Genomic DNA, 18,635 nt, shown 5'->3' with positions numbered 1-18,635 from the left:
ATCAAGGTTGAGGATGTGTATTTTTATGTCAGGGGGAACAATATGATTATTCCTTGTCCTTTGGAAGCAAAGGTTGATTCCTCAACCACACAAAGGGATTACTAATTTGGCTGACATAGGGAAGATCACTTGGGTCTTTATTCTACCTGATCATTCACATTTGGGGCATTTTCTTTTCCCTCCTCATCACCTCGTTATTTTCTCCATGACTTGCATTCAGAAAATAACATTTAGAAAAATACTTTGAAACAGATGCATTTTTGCTTTTAAATATTAAGGTGACTTTTTTTTCTACCTGCTTTATGCACTGGGAGGAATTCATTTCAATGCCAAAGTTAGTTTAAAGACATGGTCTGGCCTTTTAGCAGTGATCAGTTTGGGACATCTTTCCAAATTATGCATTTTGTCTAATGGGGTTTAGAAAATTACTCCTAGAAAATTACTACCCAAGTGAGCCACAGTGACTGCCAGGAGTGTGTTGCATCCCTTAGCTGTTGGGGGGGGACAAAGAGGTTAAGAATTGTTGCTGCAAAACATAGAGATTCCCAAAGCCCTTGGAGCTGATTGTCTCTTGTGCAGGCCCCAACACATCCTGCTCTATGGAAACATTTTGAAACAATCCAGGCTGCCATCAGTCCCGGGGCTCAGATTTGCCTGTGTTGCGAGTGTGTGTGTTTGCTTATTTATTTATTTACTAATTTATTTTTACACCCAGGCTTTCTTGTTGGGATTCTAACGTAGTCAGCTTTGGAGAAATTAAATCAATCTCCCACTGCTTCTGTTTCTATCATGTCAAGGAGCCAGTCCCCCTGGTGTTCCCTAATCTGGCAGAAATGACTGGAAATCTTGGCCTGGCTTCAAGATCCCCAGACCCAGTAGGAAGAAGGACATGCTTCCAACCGAATGACCTGTTCACTGCTGGGCTAATGGGTTCTTTTGTCAGGAGTGCCCTGGCATTTTTGGAAAATCAAGTTGAGAAAAGCTATGACTGTCTTCTTTTCCTACTTTATCAGCCGGGCTATTGTTTGCTGGTATGAGTTATCCATGCAAGGATTCTTATGAAACCTGACATCCAGCCTCTTGGTGAGATCAGAGACACAGGATATGTATTACGTCATGTGAAGGCAGATAGATAGTGTGGTGGGTTTATATGGAAGTCCTACTGCACAGCGGTTAAAAGGATGGGCTCTGGGAGTTGGGGAGACAAATGATGCAACTGTTCTGTGCCGGGGTTTCCTCATCTGTACAATGGGTGCAGGGAGTGTTCCTACCTCACTGGCGTCTGTACAAATTCAATTAGATAATTCACATAAAAAGACTAGAATAGAGGCTGGTCTATTGTGTGGAGTCAATAAATGAGAGGTGCTTTTCGTGTGATCAGAGCAAAAGGCACAGGAGGAGAAACAGGAAGCAAACTGCATTCTTACAGACAACAGTCTAAATTCTTAAAATTGGTCCCTTGGTGATCGTTTTGTCTTAAGGAAACTTATCTTTGCTTATGCTTTTGAGATGATATGCAATTCTCAAGACATGTATATTTAAGAAAAATCGATGAGAATGAAGAAGGCTTCCCTGAAAGCAATCTATAATTGGAATATTTATACAAGTGTGAGGGGTGAGCAACCTCTTTTTAAATATCATCTCCTTCCTTCTGTTGTTGTAAGTCATGTACTAACGTGGCGGTCTAAAAGTATGAAGTCAGCACGGCAAGTCATGGCATATAGCAGTTAAACAACAACAACAACTGCACTGTCCTCTTTTCAAGACTAGTAGGCAAATCTCTGCCCTATTTCCCCAAACTGTACAAATGTCTGTGCCTAGACTCTCACAAGATGCCTATTTATTTCCAATCTTGAAATATGTTTAAGAATCCAATCATACCTCAGGAATGCCTGAGCAAAAGGAGTCCCTGAAACTATAAGCATGTAGGAAAGATAGTCACTGTTCGTAGGGAGAGATTAGCTGGAAAACTCAAATACCTGATTTTTAACCACTGGCTGATTATCAAATTGTTGGCCGAGTTTGGAATAAAAAATATTTTTATGAGGAGAAAAATCAATGTTGGAAAATTTCACCTGGAGGAAAAGAAAAGATTTGCCCAAAGCATCTGGAATTTTATAAAATTAACTATCAATTTGTTTTATACAAAAAAGAAAAACAGAAATAAAAGATTATTACCACTAACACAAATGTCAAGTTTGAATGTAAGGTAACCAGAAATTCAAATTAGGCAGAATATTTGTTTTTAATGGAATCACTAAAATCCCACTTAAAGATTTTGTGGCAAACAGTGGCCAATCCTGAGGGGGGAAACAATCTTTTGGTATTCAAATCAGCATGGTATATTTAAGAAATCGAGTGTCATTTGCAAATCACAATCTCACAGACGATAACAAAACTGTATCCAGACATTTTTGAATCATAACTCTTGATACAAAAAAAACCTTATTTGTAATTAGAGAAATATTTTAGGAGAATGGGAAAGAAACCTTTTTCATAAAACCTAAGAGTAGATTTAAGGCCATCTGAAATCCTGGGGTAGGGTGAAGCATTCCTGAATGCCTCCACCAGAGTCGCATTCATGTATGCTCAGGGGTACAACTACGTTAACAGGATGTGAGCGACTGGATGTGAGGAACCACACTGTAACTCTCATCTGGGAAGTTCAATGGGGTTAGAACAATTTTTTTCAGTTTGGAGACATCACTGAACATAAGCATGGGCTTCATCATATGAAATCACCAAATCACTCCGTTGGACATCTCATGGTTTCCATGGCATATTGAGGAGTTATGAAATCAGGAACCAATCCAACTTCTCAACACTGCTATGGATTAAAAGAAGCCTGTGTTCAAATGAATTCTAACTCACAGCCGTGGTTCCTACTGAGTTTTAAGGACAGAGGGGAAAAAATTAAGAACATTTAGAAACACTACTGACTTAAGATCAATATTGTACTATTCATAAAATGGCTGGATTCAGAAATCAGAATCCTTTTAGCCGTAATTTGTTACTCTGACACATTCCAAGTAGTCTTACTTGCAAAAGAGGTAGTAACGAATAATGAAAGAGAAAACATTTTAGTGCACTTTTAATTCCACAAATATATAGTGAAGTGAAACATTTTGGGGTGTTCTATCTCCGCTGCTCTTATGGGAAAGCAAAGCCTATAATCACCTTGGCCCAGCAGACACTTACATCGTATCCGCTGTTACGGATTCCACGCCGGGGTCGCTCCCGAGTCACCAGAAGGTCCATCTCCGTTTCCCCAGGACTCGGGCTATTCAGAGACTGCCGGCTTCGGTAGACAGAGTTCTTCATCTGTTGCCTGAAGAAAATCCAACAACTGTTATGATGCAGCAAATGCCCTGACAGATGGAATTCTCCACTGATCCAAACTACAGGCAACCAATGAAGGGTTTGGATTTGCCTTGCAGATCTCAGAATTCATGCTATTTGCTCTCCGACCATCAGAGGCCATAGGAATAGTGGAATAAAAGATTGTTTCTGTTTTTGTTTCTGTTTTCCCAGATGCTATAAGCATTTGGCTGAATTGTAAATACTCTTCTAATGGAAACTCGGTAACTATAATCAATTGCAACACTACAACCTCATCTAAAATGCTGCTGATGGCAAGGCCGGGGACTCTCCCTTGACCTGACCCTCCAGGACAGCAAATGCTGGAGAACAAACTTGCTTTTGTTGACTGTTGACTCAGCTAGCCTGCTGTTCTTTTTAATCTTTCTGATTTCACAGGCAGGATTTCATGATGTGTTAATAAATCCTGTGGCTAATGGGCCACTTAATACTGTAAATACTGATAGATTTTCTTTTCTACCTTCCCCCCAGTGGATTCCTTTCTGGCCTGAGGAGCCATAAACCAAGAGGCAGTTTGGAGCTCATCCATCCATCCATCCATCCATCCATCCATCCAATATTTACCAAATGCCTACCATGTGCTAGGCACTGTGGAAGATGATAAGGATCTATGGTGAGCAAGACAGACATGGCCCTGCTCTCCTGGAGGTTACATTCTAATGAGGGAGACAGACAATTCACAATATTTCAGAGGGTGGTAAGTGCTATTAAGAAAAATAATATGCAGGTGCCTGAGTGGCTCAATCATTTAAGTGTCCAACTTTTGGTTTCAGCTCAAGTCATGATCTTGTGGTTTGTGAGTTCGAGCCCTGCATTGGGCTCTGCACTAATTACATAGACTGCTTGGGATTCTCTCTCTCCCTCTCTCTCTCTGCCCCTCCCCCCATTCATGCTCTCTCTCTTTCTTTCTCTCAAAATAAATGAACTTAAGAAAAGAAAAAAAGAAAAAGATGATGTGACAGAGGATGGCTAAAACGGGGGCAACTTTAGATAGGATAGAGAGGGGGACAGTTCACCTGAGACCTAAATAGAGCCAGCCACATGCCAATCCTACACAGAACATTCCAGGCCCAGGGCATAGCATGTTGAGAGGCTCCCCTCAGCTCCCTCAGGAAATGCATACATTTGTCACCATTGTCTGCTTACACTTGCCATTTGAGGCATCTTTTTGAAGAGAAAGGAACAGGAACACCGTGAGGGTTGTGGCTGCGCTTTTCTTCCTGAAGAGGCAACTCTTACAAGTGGGGAGTGAGGTCCGATGGGAGTGGGCGGTTTCACATGACACTGCTGAGTGACAAAGGTGGCTACTGCCCTGTCATCCAACAATCGGTTTCTCCCTGTGAATAACTGGCACTTCAGAGCATCTATTTTCAGGGACTTCCCCAAACACCACCTATTTTATGTCTCCATTCCAAGATTCTATCCATTCATGGGTTAAAGGTGAAGAGGTCACATTCTTTATTCCCAATGACTACGCGGGGAGCCAGAAACCTGGCAGGTATACATATATGTACCTCTTCATGATCACACACCCAGTTAGTGATGGCATGAGAGTCACATGCTATTGTTAGTCTAGAATAGCCCTTAGAATTCCCAAGGTGAAACACTACCCTTGCAATTGGCCTAGGGGATAAAATAGACATTATTAGGCCTGCTCCCTCACTATGAGGAGCTTACATGTGTTTAGAGAGTCTCTGTGATCTCTGCTTGCCTGATACCCATGTTAACCTTCTTTTGGTGACAGCACTATGATGTTCTCTGGAGGCTATCCTTCCTGTTGTGGTTAGCCTGTGATTCAGGCTGGACAATCAAGCATCACATCCCCATGGCCACAATGATCGGTTAGAGGGTGGTCATGTGAGTTGATCTAATGAGACTGAGTCTCAGGGCTTTCACCAGAGCAACCAGGAAAGAGGCATTCTCTTGGCATTGAAGTTTCTAAGAGGACAGGATATAAGCCAAAAATTGCTGGCAGCCAGTTTGCCACTATGAGGCAAGAGCCTGAAGAGGAACCAGCTAAGAGTGATGAGAGGGCAAGCCAAAAAGGGGGGACGTTGTATGACCCCTTGGATCTGGTCATGCCTGAAGTCTTGACCTTTCACATTCACTGATGAATTCTCTTTGTATTTAATCAGTTGGTGCTGGGTTGCCACCATTTGCAACCAAAAGAATCCTGACCAATATAGGAGCTTAAACCTAATAGTATAAACTGCCCTGTCGTTATCTGCAATTAGAAGCTTCCTTTAGGAATGGAACACGACCTTGTGATACAGAGTGATTCACACTTTAAGGCAGATCCCAAAGAATTCTCATCCTTGACCTAATTACAAATCACTTTTTAAAAAAGCAGACTTCACAACTGTACTGAGATTGCCAATTAGACCATTTAGAAAAGATTTACTAATAAGGGTGTGTGTGTGGGGGGGGGGGCAGTAAATACTAGGATTAGCAATTGACATTTAAGTAGGCTGTTTTGGAAGTATTAGAAATACAATAGCGAGACTGTGAGCCCTTTCAAGAACCATGAATGTGGGTGAGTACTTAGACACTGGGGTGCACTCCAGTCTCCTTTTCCATCAAAGACAGTGTTCCATTATGATACCCAGCCTAAAGGCTGCTATTTAACATGGATCTCAATTGAGCAGACCACTAATGTGTGCCTGGTGTGTAAGCAACTACTTAGAAATAAATTAGGCTCTTGGTAGAGGAATTACCTCTCTAATGGAGTTCCATTAGGTACATTCATTTCTTGTTTGTATTTTGCTATATTCTTTACAAGTTAATACATTTTGAAACTTGCAAAGTTTTTTACCTCTGAAAATACTGCTGCACAGATAGTGATAAATTTTATTTGCACTTTTAGGGGTTTTTTGACCCCACAATAAAGTTTAAGAAAGTAGTTCCCAAACTGTGTTCTGTGGAAACCTAGGGTTCCATAAGGATGGAACGTAAACCAGCGAGGAGGAGGAGGAGGCCAAGGCCCTGCTTCCATCAGAGCAGCTCTGTCTTTGTAAGTTATTGCCTTAGGTTGGGTATTCCTGGAAGCAGGCTCTGTGAGGATTTGAGTGCAAATGGTTTACTTGGGAAGAGATTCCAGGAAGCACAAGTTGGGAAGTGGGGAAATGAGACAGAGAATTCTCGGGAAGGAGGTTGATAAAGGGTATGATATACAGCAGATTAGTATTTTGGGCAGCCAGGGCTCAATCTAGAGAATTCTCGGGAAGGAGGTTGATAAAGGGTATGATATACAGCAGATTAGTATTTTGGGCAGCTAGGGCTCAATCTTCCTGGAGAAGCATGGGGCATAGTTGCATTAAAATGTAGGCTTTATTTTATTTAGATATGGCAAGACCAACAGATCAGGAGGTGACCGCCATTGAAAAGATAGTTTGTTATACTTACAATTCCAAGGGGATGGGGCATGCCATGGGGCACCACATGGGGAGGCACCGGGATCAGTCACAAGGCAGTAGGAGGTAAAGGCAAGAGACTTTATTGTGGTTTCTTTGGGAAGGCAAGGCAGGGTAAATGGGCCGCAGATTGGATTTCTGGAATAATTTCAGCAGCCCCCTGGGACATAGGGGCTGTTCCTGGTTGTGAGGTACCCTGTCCTCAGGTGGTCAGGGCAGGGGGATTGGAGCCCAGAGTGTGACAGCCCTTGGTGAAGGAGGAGGTTGGGGCATGGACTCTGGCTTGTTTGGTTCACATATAAAAGGGGCACCTGCAGGCCAGCCCTTGACAGTCTCTAGGAATTGGCTAGACAGCCCTGGGAGGGGCAGTTTCTCTAAGAGTTGGCAAGATCCCAGAAGTCAAACGGTCAAATACAAAAGCTCGAAAATGTGGTTATTACAACAGTGTGGCTTACACCTCAGAGTTCTCCTGCTGGGGTGTTTACCCATCGGCTCCCATCTGTCATTGACTGAAACTGCTCCAGAGCGCATCAGCTACGTGGCACTTCTGGCGGGGGCTGCTGAGAAAAAGCCCTCATGGCAGAGTCATGGATGCTCACAGGAAGGAGGATGCTGCTGGATGTAGGATGTACCAGAGCAGTGGGGGCCATGGGAATCTGTAGCGGGGGGGACTCTGCCAGCATCTGCCTCAGTTACATTACATTCTTTGTGCCTCCGGGTAAGAGTTTATAACATAAAAATGGGGGTGTTCTTCTGACTTTAAAGAAAAAGCTGTGAGGACTCTTTTAAAAGAGGTGGGGATGAGTCAACATTTGGAATCTAAATGCTGTCTCTGATTTGATGTAATTTAGGTCTCAGGGTAAAATCCTGGTTACCCCTGGACCGGACAATGATTCCCTCACGTGTGCCTTGCAGTGGTGACGTCACTGAGGGCAGAACCTCTGCGGAGCTGAACTGAGAGCACCAATGAACAGGTAACTCCAACCTGTGACAACAGACACCACACAGGAGGAGCCGCCTCTCGAGTCAACGACAGAGTGTGACAAGAATACCACCTCAGGGGGGTGCCTGCGTGGCTCCGTTGGTTAAGTGTCTGACTCTTGATTTCAGCTCAGGTCGTGATCTCACGGTTCCCAAGATCAAGCCCCTGTGTGGGGCTCTGCGCTGACAGCGCAGAGCCTGTTTGGGATTCTCTCTCTCTCCCTCTCTCTCTCAAAATAAATAAACTTAAAAAAAAAAAAAAGAAGAAGAAAAGAGTAACACCTCAGAGCTTACCAAGTCACTGCCACTCTCTTTGTCTCTGTTAATCCTTCCCTTCCCATTCCCATCCCTTATTCGTCTCCTCTCCATTCCTAACCCACCTCACCCAATTTGGGATCTTCCATATTTCCCCTTCATAATGTTAAAAAAAAATTTTAAACATTATTTTGAGAGTCGTTCAATCCCTTCTTCAACAGACATTTATGGAGAATGGAATACATGCTGACAGCATCAGCAGGCCATCGAAGGGCCTTGAGAATCTGGCCTGAGCTTTTGCTGAGCAGTGGGGATGCAGGTTTATGGCAATAAAGTTGTGTCCACTCTCCTTATAAAAAGCTTCAACTGAAATATTTTATGTATTTCCCAAATAACTTCCAAGCTAAGTTCCTTGTATTTGCACATGACTCTTGATTGTTTTCCCAAGTGGCAGCAGAAAACCCGGGAAAAGCAACTCTCTGCCCCGGTCTGTAGAAGACCCCTGACTAAAAAGTCCTCAAGTGCAGCTTACAAGCTGAAGAAGCCACCAGCCTTCCTATAAAATCCATACCCTTCTTCCCTCCTTTCTACAGTTATCAACACGGTGACACATACATGTTGTATCACAATACACGTGAGCCCCTTCAAAGTGTGATTTTTACATCAACAGCTGATCAGACCCACCAAGTCTAATTAGAAGCATGGTAAATGAATTCTTTCTTTCCTTCACTATAAATAAATGATATCAATTCTGCTAATAAAATTGGGCCCCTCCTCCCACCTTGATCTTGTGATCCCATCTGAGCCTGTCACATAGTCATGTGTGCTTTTAACAAATACCCACTCAGGGCGGGAGCTGTCGTGTCTCACCCGGTTCGTGGAGGGTGGATCTGCCAAGGCTGTGTATGGCGTGGATCAGAGAGCTGGCATGCCCAAAGCCAAGGGGCTGTTGCCAAGGAGAATGTATATTTGAAAGGGATGGTCTCAAACCATGAAAATGCTTCCGAGGAGGTGCTTTAGGATGGGGAGGAAAGAAGAAAGATGTTTAGCTTTGCTAAACCAGTAGGTGCGGTCGCTCACTCTTTGCTTAGTGAGCAACAAAGCTTGGGAAGATGTCAATCCAAACCGCTGGGCCTCACCCTCCCTCTGAGGCCAGGTCCCCCTTTTAGGCTGTTATATCACCTCACGTTGCAAACACCCTCTGCACTTACGAGTAACAAACTTCTGGGGGTAGCTATCTTTTTGTCCCATCAGACCTTAAGTTCCACAAAAGCAATGACTGGGCTGTCTTGTCTACCATAAAATGCTAAATGAGTGGAATGAATGAATGAATGAGAAAAAGCCTACATGGCCACAAGAGTATTCAGCAGCTTGCAGGGTGCCCAGTACAGAGTAGGTAATGATAAATGTCAAATAAATGAACAAATCTATGAATTAAAGAGATGAACTCAGCACAGAGCTCTGAGTAGGTATGTGGTAAGCATTTACTGATGCTGAATGAAAAGGTGGGGCATAAAATTTGCTTTTCTTACACAAGAGCCAATAATTGAAAAATACAGTGTCCTTTGATCTGGAAGTTGCATAACCAGGAGTGTGATAATTATATCTTTACCCATCTCTGAAACAGTTACTGGTTTGGAAATATTATTAAGCTAAAGGACAATTACGGTTGTTTGCCCAAGTATTTTTTTTTTTTAATGGCTTCAATTTTATTCTTTTCTAAACTCATTATGGAGTACTGGCTTGCACAGACTAGCATGGTCCAGATCAGCAGCCAGCAATGATCACAGTCCTAAGGACAGATCAAGAGACCAGAGCTGTATTACCCAAGGCACCCTCTGCCCTCATCCCACTAACGGTCCTGGGACCATCAGAGAAGCCCTTAGACACTGCACCTGTTTTTAGACTCAGCGAATGGAGCACACAGTTCTGGGTCTGGATCCAAAACGTGCTCGATTTCCTTTGGGGTTTTCTCATACATCTTTTTTCTTTCTGTCTGAGCCTTGTTTGTCTCCACCGGTGGAAAGTCGTAATATCCCTTCCTCTTGGCTTTGAGGCGTAGCTTGTTCCGATAGTGCTCGATGTCTGACTTCTGCTTCAGGGCTTTGTTTACCTGGGGAGAGAGAGTATGTCTCAGGCCCACAGCTGACCAGGCATGGCCAACAGGTGGGAGGTTTTCACCAGATCACAACTCCTGCAAAAGCTGTCCTAGGCTTCACCTCAGGTCCTTGAGCCAGCTAGACCCACCTGTGTCCCATTCTAAGACCAGCCCCCAACAGTGGGCCACAAACAGTGTGGAGCCCAACAGTTACCTAAGTCACTTGGACCTTCCATCGGGGGCTTCTTCTCCCTAGTCTACCCAAACCTCGTCAGGTCTTTGTGGTGTAAGGCTGATCCCACCTTAACTCCTTTGGTTCTCCTGTGTGGGAGCTTCTGAGTTGGTGCTCCACTTCTAGCTCCAGCCCTGAGGAACCCAATGACCTCCCCTAGCCATTTAGCTGGTGCCCAGATGGATACAATAGCCAGTTCCCGAAGAGGCTGAGTTAGGATGAACTTAGGGAGAAGGGAGAGCAGACATGCTGTTCCCAAGGTCCTTCCACTCTACCAACCTGCATGTGAGAGCTTATTTTTGTCAATCTGTATCTTTCTTGAGAGATAGGTAGTTCTGAAGCCTTGTATGGCCACTAATGCCAGCCAATTTCTGCTCTACGGGGCAAAGTCAGTCTGGTCACATCAAGAGGAACATGGCCAACACACCTTCTGACTTGTCAAAGATACCAACAGATGGCTATGTTAAATAAATAACAAATGATGAGGAAGTTACACCCACGAATGAAGCTGAATGATGAAGTCAGCCTGACACCTACTGGATTACATGGAGGACCATCAGTGCTGTTTGTAACCGGACTTGACTATATTAATATAACCATGTATAGTGTTGTTATTATGTTTGCTTTAAAATAATCTTTAAAAGAGTTTTCTGTAATGCATAAAGAGATAATTCATCTAGTGGTAAGATACGTATCATCCTACAGGATGAGGCCGAAGGTTCATCAACACACAGCTCCATTTAGATGTTTTGTTTTTACAGCATACTTTTCCTAACTTTTGCAAAGATCTCCCCAACCTGAGCCCTAATGATATTTTTAGGCTGGTAGCATTTCACAGGTCTTAATTGTTCCCTTATTCTGCCTGCCACCAAGAAAACTAAAAGGGACAAGAAGCTAGTATGACATCCCCTGAAGCAGGAATCCCATTTCTGGAATCTCTCCTTAAGCAAAATTCCAAGAGAGCTTCAAAGTCAGGGATGAAAGTTAACATCACCAGTAATCAGTCATGTCAGTATCAAATATTTCCCGATATGATGCTGACAAAAGGGACTATCACCCCAATGGTTATGCCAAAAATGCATAACTTCAATCCAATCATTAGAAAACACTGGACAAACTCAGACCGAGAGATATTGTACATGATAACTGGCCAGCACTCTTTAAAAGGGTAATGGTCATGAGACAAAGAATGGTCACAAGGAATGACTGAGGAACCGTTCAGACTGGAGGAGACTAAGGACATAACTAAATGCTATGTGGGATCTTGGACTGGATCTTGGGAACAGGAAAGAGACATTAGCTAGAAAACCAATGAAATTCAAATTAGGTCTTAGATTAGTCAATCACAGAGTACAAATGTTAATTTTCTGGGTTTGATAATTATTCTGTGGTTATGTAAGATGTTCACACTCGGGGTAGGTAAAGAGCCAGTGGGGCTCTCTGTACTATCACTGCAACTCTTAGGTAAATCTGAAATTATGTCAGAATAAAGAGATTTTCAAAGTCAAGCATGAAATTGCTCATATATAATAACCGGAACTAAAACTAAAACCAAAAAAAAAAAAAAATACTTGGAAGCTTTGAACAATGGGAGATCACTTTTCCAATCAATGGTATACCTACTTAACTAAGTCATTAACAGTAACCATCCCAAAGACCATAGCAACACCGCAAATGTTTAAGATACAAGATATAAAGTTGTCTCTATGAGATTCTAAAATATACATGAGTTTGATCAAAAGTTTGAGGAGGAGGTAGAGAAAATGAAAACAGGATCTGGTAGGGTAGTGAGATTACAGTGATTTTTCTTTTTTCTTCTGAACATTCTATGTGGTTGTTATGTTTTCTTTAAAATAATGTTTAAAAGAATTACCTATAATTCATAAAAGGAAAATTTATGGTTTTGGGGTTGTGGTTTCTTCACTGAAACAAGCCAACCATAAGAGAAAAAGGAAAAAAATTATAAGACAATCTGCCTTAAATGCCACAAGGCAGCAAATTACAGGGATCAGTTCAGGCCTCTTTTCCAGTCCAAATGCCAGCAAGGTCCATTCCTTTAGCTACCACAATGTAACAAGTATCCATTTCTGGATAGGAAAATGCTCATCTGTTCTCCTACTGGGATGGGGTGATGAGCCTGGCAGAAAAAGGGAGTGAAATGTTGAATTTAGCTGAGATCCAGAATGTGTCCCCATGACATTCACATCACCAAGCTGGGGTTTAAAGATCCAGGCATGGCGGCCACTCTCTGGGTCCTTACTGGGGAGAACATGCTGATCAAGAGCAGTTAGCAGTGCATTAGTGACAACCTCAGAGGCCTTTATCACTGGGCTTGTGTGTCTGGTGGCAGAAGTGTGCCTAACAAAAGATTTGGAGGGCATGATTGGCTTTGAGAAGACACACAGGTCCCCAAGGTATAGAACCGGGCAATATAAAATGATAAATGATCAACAAATCCTTGCTCATTGGCTGACTAATTAATAATACCAACGATAATGTACTTATTGTGTGCTAAGCACTGTTCTAAGGATTTTACTTATATTAACTCATTTGATTTTCCCAATAGCCCCATTTTACAAATGGAAATACCGAGGCACAAAGAAACGAACTAACCTGCCTAAGGTCACAAGAAGAGTAAGTAGAAGAGATGAATTCAAATCCTTGAAGCATAGCTTGAGAGTCTGTGCTCTCTCAAGCACAATGCTAGTTTTCACTAATGGGCCGCAGTGAGTTAAAGAGAGGGAAGGAGCACTGGACAGGGATTCAGGGCGCCCGAACATCGCATCATGGCTATCATAATAACTACCGTGTGACTCTGAGCAAGCCACTTGACCCTCTGGCCTCAGTTTCTTTGTCTAAAAAATGAGGAAGTTAGCACAGAAGTGCTCTGTAAGTCTATAACCGGTGAAGTTCCTTCTAAAAATGGAGGAACCTTGGGCCTCAGGCCCCCAGCCCTGCCTCACCACACTGCCACGCTGCCTTGCACCCTCCACAGGGCCAGGCCCCTGCCCACACCGCTTGCCTCCCCTGTATGGGGACCTGCAGCGACCCAGGCCTGGGGCTTCCCAGGTTGGAGTTGTCTTCCCAGCCCTCATGGGGAGGAAACAGAGATACCTGTGGCATAACAAGCCCCCCTACACCTACTTGGCCACGGTTGCCTGGGTGGTCCAGGCTGCACCCTCCCACAGGTTGAAGCTGGCCCAGATCATCCATCAGGTCCAGGCCACATTCCCCTTCTTCAGGGACGACCGTAGGGCTAGAAGGATTCCATCTGCCACAACCTCTCCTTAAACTGATGCTCCCGCAAGGTGCCTAAAGATCCTGGGAAGCTCCAGGTCAAGGGCAACTTCTGGGCAGTCATCATGAGCCTGATCCCAGCTGAGGGGCTGGGGCTGCACAACATGGCCCTGTGTTGGGGCTGGCAGAGCAGGGGCTTGTGGGGAGCCTTTGCCAAGGACCTGGGCCCCTACATGCTGCACAGCTGGTGATACCGGCTCCCCACTTCCCAGCCACTGCCCAGTGAGGGCGTTAGCATAAAGTCTTTGCTAGGGGACACCAGGGAGAGGGCACCATGGAGCAGCCCAGGTCTAGCTGGCTCTGGGCACAGTGGGAAGGAGGTGGTGCCCACTCCAGTGCTGCCCTCTGAGAGGCCTCTGTGGCCCCTTCATCCCCTCCCTGGGCTCAGTAGAGCAGAGGGAGAGACTTCCCAGAGGGGAACCAGGAAGCCTGCACTCTCTCCCCTGAGCACAGAGTCTGCTCCTTCCACTTACTGCAGAGTACCTCAGACCCTGGGGGGTTGTCTAGTGGGAGTCACAGCCCTTCACTTTGGGGGCAGCTGCCCACCTCCTACTTACCCATCTACACTCCCAATGTGATAATGCTCTTGGTTCCAGTACTACCCATATCCTGTCCCCATGCCCACCTTCAATTGGCCCAGCCTACTAGGGGTTGGCCCCTGAAACCCATGGCCCCTCAGGGTTGTTCTGGGATCTAGATGCCCTTTTCCAGGGGATGCCACTCAACAAGAGCATCTATGATATGTGGGTTAGCCATGTCTGGGATCCACCTGCCTCCAATCCAGGGGGTTGCTCTCCTGATACAGCCTGTGAGGCTCCCAGAACAGGGATGCTTTTCTCCCCTACCCCTTCCTGCCACCATCGGTTTGTTGGGAAACCAAGGCCAAGAGGACCAAGAGGTGTCTGTGGCCACAGAAGCCTGGAAACACTAGGCACCAGTGGTGCTGAGAATCCACGATGTTTATTGGACTATCCCACAAAGGGTTGTGACCCAGCTGGGCACCACCCTGGCCTCAATGGTCAGTCATGCCTCTCCTACCCCCAGAGGTAAGACTGGAAGGAATGGGGCTTTGCTTGGAGTAGTGCCTTCCTGATCCTACTTTCTCTGGTCCTCTCTATCCATCCATTCCTTTCTTCCATCCATCATCCCTATGTGTCACTTCCGTTCCCTGGCTCTGGGCTAGGGGAAGGAGAACCAAATGGTGGCTCCAGCATAAAATCTTGTCCTCCTTCATCTCCTTGGGAATGAGGAAGCACCTTTTTGGGGAAAAGATAACAGTAAAGGAGTAAACAAACAAACAAAAAACCCCAAAATTGATGAACCTCAACCTAACACACCTTTATGCCAGCTCAGTCTTCCTGTCCAGAAAGCAAGAGGCACTTCCTGAATCATGTGGCCCGGATCGGGGAATGAGGATGAGCCCCTGATATGGTTTCAACACCCAGGTATACAGGGGCCTGGCATGTTCCTTAAGGTGTGATGGGGAAAAGACTTTAAAACCTTGGAAATCTCCCACCTGTTGTAGGTAACAACAGCAGATATAAACAAATGGAATGAACAATCAACACAACAGCTGGACAAGAGAGAAAAAACGAACTATGTGTATATGCACCTGTAAGGTGCAGGTTCCACATTGCATGTTCTTAAAAATTCATAAACATTTTCAGCGCACTGACCATTCTGGGGCAGGAGATACTCTTTCTCTGACTTTCCCTTTTGCTCTTCTCTAACCTGCCCACACCTACTATCCATCCATCCATCTGTTTTTTTTTTTTTTTTTTTTTTTTTTGGTCAAATCATCATTCTCTGGAGTATGTTACAAAGTTTTTCCAGACTCTTAGGAAAATTGATTAACATCATGATATGCATTGATATCCTCCTGGGAGCAGGCAGGGGGTTGTTTCCAGCTTGCTAAAAGGAGTAAAAGTCATTTCAAAGCCCATGTAGTAGACCACATTCCTGTCTGTATGACATTATCTCCGCTGGTTCTTTATCAACTCAAGCCTCTTTTATTCTACTACAACTGGCACCCCGTAATGAACAGTTTAGGAGTGTTACCAAAGAAGGCAGATGGTTGTGTGTGTGTGCTTACAGTGGGGAAGAATTTCTGATGTTTCTCTTCATAACTACTGTTTTTAAAAACCCACAATTTTTAAATAAACTCCACCCTCAATGTGGGGTTTGAACTCACAACCCCAAGATCAAGTGTCACATGCTCTATTGACTGAGTCACCCAGGTGTCCCCATAACTACAGTTTTTAAAAAGTCCCCTTGGGCTTCTTAAGAAAGGCAAAAACTCCTCAAAAACATCACCCAACAATTTTTTTGGGTGACTCGTGTCCTGATTCATCCCGTCGAGGCCGGTGCACACGGAGGTGAACATGACCGACAGAGTCCTGTACACCTGGACGCAACCTGCACCCAGCATTCCCAGGTGGTGTCTCTTAGTCTGAATTCCCAGAGGCCTGGCTGCACTGGCTGTCCCCCGCTCTGGGTCGCCAAGTGCTCACCTCACCGTTGAGGACTGCTGACTCCTGGCTCCGGTCCGATGTGGGATGCACCACGGGGAGGGCTGTGGGTTTTATCGCGATGAGCTGCACAGATCCAGAAGATGTGTCAAAGGGATCAGCAGCCGCCTTGCCAGAGTTGTCAAAAAGCACCGCTCCTTCCTCTTCGTCACTCGCAGGCACTGAAGCACAACATAAACACCCTGATTTTTATGGTGTAGGGGAGCTGCATGATCCTGGGGGTATCTGTGTAAGGCTCAACGCCTAAGGACATTACTTTATTCAAAGTGACCTCAGCAACAATAGCACCTGGTTCTTTGCCAAGGGCTCACTATTGTTCAAGGGTTTCTCTTAAGATCTATACGCGTCATTCTTCCACTGCATGATCAATGGGTAGGAAAGAACTGTAAAGGTTTGAATATAAACAGTAACAATCATTCTTTCAAAATTGTGACAAAATGTTTTTGGGGAAAAAAAGTAAAATTTTTTTTCTCTATGTTTGAGTTGGAGATGAAAAAAGTACAATTTGGCCAAACCTGGCAACTATTCTTAAATATGACAGTCAAAGGAGTAACAGCATTCAGTTCAGTCTGTGCCACCAAAGCCATCCCGTTTTGCAAGATGTAAGGGTAGTAAGTCTTCCCTGGTCAACCAGCCATAGGAACTGCTGCTAACATTTGGTTTATTTTTTTCTTTCTCAAGGCTGCTTCTCCAATGATTTGGGTTAGGGTTTTTTCATTTGTCGAAACAAAAGAAAGCTAAGAAATAACTGCCAGAGAAACTAATTTAAAACTGTAGACAACTTCCCTAATTAAATAGAGTGAATTCTGCCTACACTCTGTTAAAGTAATTCTCCCTGCTGACAGATCATTCTGCCCTGATTGCTGAAAGACACCAGTCTGCCTCGTGCTTCCACAACTAAGCTGGCAGAAGAAGTTCCAGGGCCAGTCGTACCTTGCTGATTGACTTGTGCTTAAAGCACACTCCCATTAGGTAACTCTAAGAATGACAGTTTATGGAGCACGGCTGGGCAAGAGATAAATTAAGCCTGTTCAAACAACTAAACCAGTAGGCAATTTAGGAGCAAAATCGGTGTTCTATAAAATATGAACGTAATAGAAGTGTATTCATCTTTCCTACTGCTTGCTCAAGAGATCGGGACGTCATTTAAATTACCCAGAAACACATAGTTTGTATCATATTGTCACTCTATCATAATCATAGATTTGTCAAATTAAGCTGAGTAAATTGTTATTTTACGATGGGGCCAAAACACCTCATGGTCTAACAATAGGCTATCATTGGAGTATTTCCTGCTTCTGTGGACTTATTTGCAAATAGGCCACCAAAGAGCCAATGACAGAAGAAAATCTCTACTCATACATCTTTTAAAGTAGAGTTTTTCTGGTCAATTCTTGCCTGGCCACCATTATGTCAGACCTGGACAACTACTATGAAAGCCACCTATGGCAGCCAGCCTCCAAGATGGCACCCAAGATGGCACTAGCCTCCTGATATTCACAGTCATGATGAATAGGACCAATCCATGTAACCAATAGGAAATAGCAGAAATGACAGTGTGTTACTTCCAAGGCTAGGTCATAAAAAAACAAAACAAAACAAAAAAACCCTTGTGGCTTCCACCTTGCTCTCTCGTGGATCACTTACTCTGGGGAAAGTCAACTACCATGTTATGAGGACACTCAAACAGCCCTATGAAGAAACCCACACAGCACGAAACTGAGACTCCTTCCAATAACTATGTGAGCAAGCCATCTTGTAAGTGGACTGAAGTCCCAGTCAAGCCTTTAGATGACTAAAACCCAGGTCAACATCTTGACTATGACCTCCTGAGGTACTCTGAGCCAGAACCACCCAACTAAGCCACTCCTTAATTCCTGATCTGCAGACATTACGTGAGATAATAAACATAGATTGTCATTTTTGGTTGCCAGGTGTTGGGATGGTTTGTTATGCAGTGATACATACATAATCCACCTAAACAACCTCTCTCCTGTGAGCTTCCACCCTTGTTGTCCTACTTAAGATACATAGTCACAGCAGCCAGGATGATTATCTCTTCAACAGGTAACCAGATCACAGGACTCCTATGATCATAACCCTCCAAAGCCTCATTTCTCTCAGAATAAAACCCTGAGTCTTTGTGAGTTGGCTCTGACCACCTGGCCGAGCACATGTCCTACCTCTCCCTTTATCCACTTTGCTCCAGCTACAATGGCCTGCTTGAACAGCCTACATCAGGCTTTTTCGCACCTCTGGGATTCTGTATTAGGTGTTCGTTCAGAATGCTCTTTCCCTAGGTCTTTACATGCCTAGTTCCTTCTTATTTTTCAACTGCAGCTTGAAAAAAAAACTTCCTTATTCATGAATCTAAAATAACCTGCCCATCAGCTTGTTATGTTATACTTTCTGCATAGTACTTCTCTCTGCTGCCTTGTACTGATTTAACCTGTGCC

The 18,635-nt window shown here is 44.2% G+C and overlaps 1 protein-coding gene across 2 annotated transcripts in view; it reads right to left on the bottom strand.

Moving 5' to 3' along the window:
• Positions 1–18,635, bottom strand: part of KIAA1549L (KIAA1549 like) — a 276,580-nt gene that overhangs the window by 41,220 nt on the left and 216,725 nt on the right. For both annotated transcript variants that reach the window (XM_045484908.1, XM_045484909.1), the window contains exons 14-16: positions 16,162–16,340; positions 9,920–10,137; positions 3,199–3,328 (exon numbers count right to left, since the gene is read on the bottom strand). In XM_045484908.1, coding sequence (XP_045340864.1) covers positions 3,199–3,328; positions 9,920–10,137; positions 16,162–16,340 — 527 coding nt within the window. The remainder of the gene's footprint in view (positions 1–3,198; positions 3,329–9,919; positions 10,138–16,161; positions 16,341–18,635) is intronic.

This window comes from Leopardus geoffroyi, chromosome D1 (assembly GCF_018350155.1).
Source record: "Leopardus geoffroyi isolate Oge1 chromosome D1, O.geoffroyi_Oge1_pat1.0, whole genome shotgun sequence".
NCBI lineage: Eukaryota > Metazoa > Chordata > Mammalia > Carnivora > Felidae > Leopardus > Leopardus geoffroyi.
This window is presented reverse-complemented; position numbering and strand designations above follow the sequence as displayed.